We start from the raw sequence: 4,323 nt of genomic DNA, 5'->3' as shown, positions 1-4,323 counted from the left end.
CTTCTGATTTAAAACAATTAAGACATTTTCATAGGCCTCTAAAAGTCCTTTGGGCCCTAGGCATTGGGCCTATTAGGCCTAATATGGCTTTTTTCGTGAAGTGGGATTTTTAGAGAAAGAGGGAATCTGTATAAATAGCTACACACTCCTACTTAGCTAGGCTTTTTAAAGCCTTTCCCATCACTTTTTCAATGAGACACTTGTAACCTGTTGTCGATGATGATGATACAAGTAATATTAATGCTGAAGAGAATATTTTTCCTTGTACATTTCTTCATATAAATGCCTTTCAGAAATTTTAACTTAAAAGTTATGACTTCCACTTCCTAATTCCCATATGGTTTCTAGGGTATGGAATAACCCAGATGCTTGTGATGAACAAGACTTGGGATAAATTATTTAAGCTCCTGAACATACCAAGTATTTTCAAATCCTTCTTCAATACATAGAATTAAATTTTATCAGCTATATCCATGATAACATCTCACTGAAACATATGCCATTTGTCCATCTTTAATAAGCAAAATAAATCAAGATGTCCATGTACAGTCTTTAAGATAACATTAATATATGTCAAATTGAACAACTGTAAATGTGTATTTTCTGTGCTAGAGGCACGAAGGAACGTCTAAGACTTTTTAAATTTCTCTAACTATTATGTGCCACTTATGAGTCCTCTCAACTGTGCTAGCAGTAGTGACAGAAATGAAATAACAAAGGCAGGATGACAAGTATGCAATTATTTTCTGAGTTACGAATTTAATAGGTTGGACATATAACTAGGTTAAATATGAGCATTACACCTAAGTGACTATTTCATGAAGTTTTCAAGTGGACTACCATTACGTGACTTGAAATACCCAGTGAAGCACACCTTTAGGGGAAAAAAAAAAATCACAGCTCTTATAAACTTGTGAATTATAGAAGTAATAGTAGTTTCAAAAAATTCATTGACTTATTTTGAGACATCAACTCAACGTAGGGCTCTGCGAATTCCGCTAGAGATACATGTTCGTATCATGGCATATATTAGTAGGTATTAACTACTCATTGCCTTTTTAGGCTGTAGCACCAATATGCATTGCATTCATCCTGAGAACTGCCATCTCTGAAAGTAAAGGATCACCTGCTATATAAATGAAATGAGTATGTAAGAGTGGAACAGAATTATCTCTGACTTGGGGAGTTTATTCAATCTGGAAACATAATGGATATAGTGGTTAATTTTATGTGTCGATTCGATTAGGCTAGAAGGTACCCAGATATTCGGTATTTTGTGTATGTCTGTGAGGATGCTTTTGGATAAGAGTAACATTTGAATCAGTAGATTGAGTAAAGCAGATTACCTTCACTAATGTGGGCGGCTCTCATCCAATCAGTTGAAGGCCTAAACTGAACGAAAAGGCTAACCTTCTCTCCCTTTTTGTCTGATTGCTTTGTGAAGGGACATCGATCTTTTAATGGCATCCAACTTGGACTAAAACATTGGCTCTTCTTGGGTTTGAGCCTGCCAGCTTTCAGAATGGAATTTCACCCTCCATGACGCCATCAGCTGTCCTGAGGTCCCAGCTTGCCAACTGCAGATCCTGGAACTTTTTAGTTTCTGTAATCACATGAACCAATTTCTTATAATAAATCTCTTTACACATAGATATATGTCCGTCTATGTGCATCCTATTAGTTCTGTTTCTCTGGAGAATGCTAATACAATGAGCACATATTAAATAAAGCTGTCTAAGTTCCTGCCTTGTACCATATCAAATATTTACTCTTCATTATTTAGCCAAAGTGAAAGTTGTACTTTGTAGACTCTCAAAAGGTTTTATTGTGTGGGGGAAAAAATGAAATAGCACTTACAACTTCCATAATTAAACATCATTTCAGAGCAGAAGCCTTTATTTCAACCGAGTCAACCCATTTTGAAACTGGAATTAGAATTTTCAAACCAGTGAGCAGTTTTAGCACTCCTATGTGGTGAATGGGGTACCATAAAAAGTTGAAACTTAAATGGCAGCTGAGGGCATGTGGAGAAGGCAGAGCTGGTATAGGGTAATCGGGAAAGCCCACACCGGAAGTACTGCCCCCCTGCGTCCACCGGAAGGGCACAGGCGCAGGTGGCGGAGAGGGCAGGAGCCACTGGCTGGCCCCCGTGGCTTAAAAAGATGAACCCATTAACCAAAGTGAAGCTGGTTAGTGAGCTGAATGAACGGGAGGCCCATACTGCCGTGGCATCTACGGCGTCATGGCACTCTGAGTACAAGGACAGTGCCTGGATCTTCGTGGGAGGGCTTCCTTTTGAACTGACGGAAGGAGATATCCTCTGTGTATTCTCCCAGTATGGAGAGATTGTTAACATTAATCTCGTGCGGGACCAGAAGACAGGGAAGTCCAAAGGATTCTGTTTTATCTGCTATGAAGACCAGAGGAGTACAGTTTTGGCCGTTGACAATTTTAATGGAATCAAGATCAGGGGAAGAACTATCCAAGTCGACCATGTGTCCTGCTACCGCCCCCCTTGGGTCCTAGAGGACGTGGATGATGCCACCAGAAAGCTCTGGGAGAAAGGCTGTGGGATTCAGACCTCCTCATTGAGCTCATCTGAAGGCTCCGACGATGAAGCACCCTCCGAACACCATAAACAAGAGAAACAGAAAAGAAGGAAGACCAAAGAGAAGACTACTATGCAAGTTAAAGAATAGGAGGGACAGATACAGCAATCATTGTTCCTGCCAGCAAGAGGCCAGATTAAGTTGGAGGACACCTTAGGTTCCAAACATGTCAAGGTGGAGTTAGAGTCTAGAGAGGGCCAGAAGCACTAACACAGCTGCCCTGAGGCCAGGAACACTGCTGTTGCGGACAGCCTTCTGGAGGGTGCCGAGGGATCTGGAGAGTGGACTCAGGGCGGGGAATCCAAGTTTTGAGCAGTCCTTTATCAGAAGCAGCAAGGGAAAGAGGAATAGAGCAGGCATAGGGGCAGAGGTTGCAGTTGACACACCTTTTAGCAGATCTGAAGGCACAGACACACACTTTCTCCAATTCCAGTACCTCAAGCCAGACCAAGACTGCAGCCTGCTCACATCTTCATATTTTGAAATAGAATGTAATATTTAATGGGCTGGAAATTGTTATTAATTTAACGCTTTCTGCAAATAAAGTACCTGGAGTAGAATTTCCAGTAAATTTTGAACATTTTTTTTTCTACAAGTACTCAAAATTTTAAAGTTGAAATTACATTACGGGGTTCATGTAGCTCCTTTTGTAAACTGCTTGAGATTTTGATGCCTAAAGTTTTAAGAGTAGTGCTCTGTAGTGGTTACCATGTAGAACTCCCCTCCCATAGTATTCTGCTTAAATATTAACATTTAAGCAGAATATGTAACAAGATGTGTAAAAGTTTAGAAGCACTCAACTAGATGATATCTATAGTCTGTTATAGTTCTAAACTTCTCAGGCTAATGTGGGAGAATTTCAGTCAGCATCTAGAGGGAATTTATTGCTATCATACAGTTTTTCTAGTAAGCAATAAAATATATTTAAAATATTTATGTTCCTGCTCCTACATGATTTTATGTATCAGAAGTAATGGAAGGGTTTTTTGTTTGTTTTTGCTGTAACTTTAGTTAATGATAAAAGGCAAAAATATAAACTTATAAAGGTGGCTACTCAGGATGGAAACCTTAAGCTAATCTTTTGGCAATTGTACATTTTAAATAAGAAAATATACCTAAGATTCTAATATCTTGAATGATTTTGAATATCGTAACTTTGAGCCCATCATTCTTTATACAGGAAACATATTTGGCCTAAATTTTTTCTCAAAAAGAAAAACAAAAAACCTACTAACTTTGCACTAATATATACTGAAGTTGCCAGTACTGTAAGCAATAGCAGTATTGCTAATCAGCATCTAGGACAGATGCAACTAGTTTGGTGTAAGTGGGAGCACAGGGTATTGCATGTTGTAAGGTGAAATGAGGATGTTGAGGAAAGAAGAGAAGCAAAAAAGTTCTTGCATGCCATACTGGCATTTGAGCTTATCTTACTTTGAAGGAGTCAATGAATTTAAAAAGAGAGTGACATGATGAGAAATATATTCCTAAAAGAGCACATAGTGGGAAAGTGGAGGATGAAGTAGGCTGGGGAGGAACTAGAAGCAGAATGATGAGCAAGGAGGCAATTGTAATAGTTTAGATAGATTATGGTGAATATAGAATAGAATTATTTAGCGAGCATGTAAAACAGCAGTGCATTAAGCATGTTTGTGCATATACTTATTTTGGTGCTGTTGTTTTCTGTTATTTCCATAGGATAAGTTCTCAGGAA

At 38.8% G+C, this 4,323-nt stretch overlaps 1 protein-coding gene across 1 annotated transcript; it reads left to right on the top strand.

The window, feature by feature from the left end:
• The first annotated feature begins 2,162 nt into the window (after window positions 1-2,162).
• On the top strand, window positions 2,163-3,169 carry LOC107520344 (RNA-binding motif protein, X-linked 2-like). The gene has a single exon (XM_036219881.1). It carries the CDS (start codon window positions 2,163-2,165, stop codon window positions 2,697-2,699), a length of 537 nt encoding a protein of 178 aa, XP_036075774.1. The 3' UTR covers window positions 2,700-3,169.
• The last annotated feature ends 1,154 nt before the right edge of the window (window positions 3,170-4,323 follow it).

The sequence above is a fragment of the Rousettus aegyptiacus genome, unplaced genomic scaffold (genome assembly GCF_014176215.1).
Source record: "Rousettus aegyptiacus isolate mRouAeg1 unplaced genomic scaffold, mRouAeg1.p scaffold_m13_p_4, whole genome shotgun sequence".
NCBI classification, from domain to species: Eukaryota; Metazoa; Chordata; class Mammalia; order Chiroptera; family Pteropodidae; genus Rousettus; species Rousettus aegyptiacus.
This window is presented reverse-complemented; position numbering and strand designations above follow the sequence as displayed.

What these genes read in the sequence shown, in the direction of transcription:
- LOC107520344 (XM_036219881.1), top strand. Translation starts at nt 2,163, where the DNA reads ATGAACCCATTAACCAAAGTGAAGCTGGTTAGTGAGCTGAATGAACGG.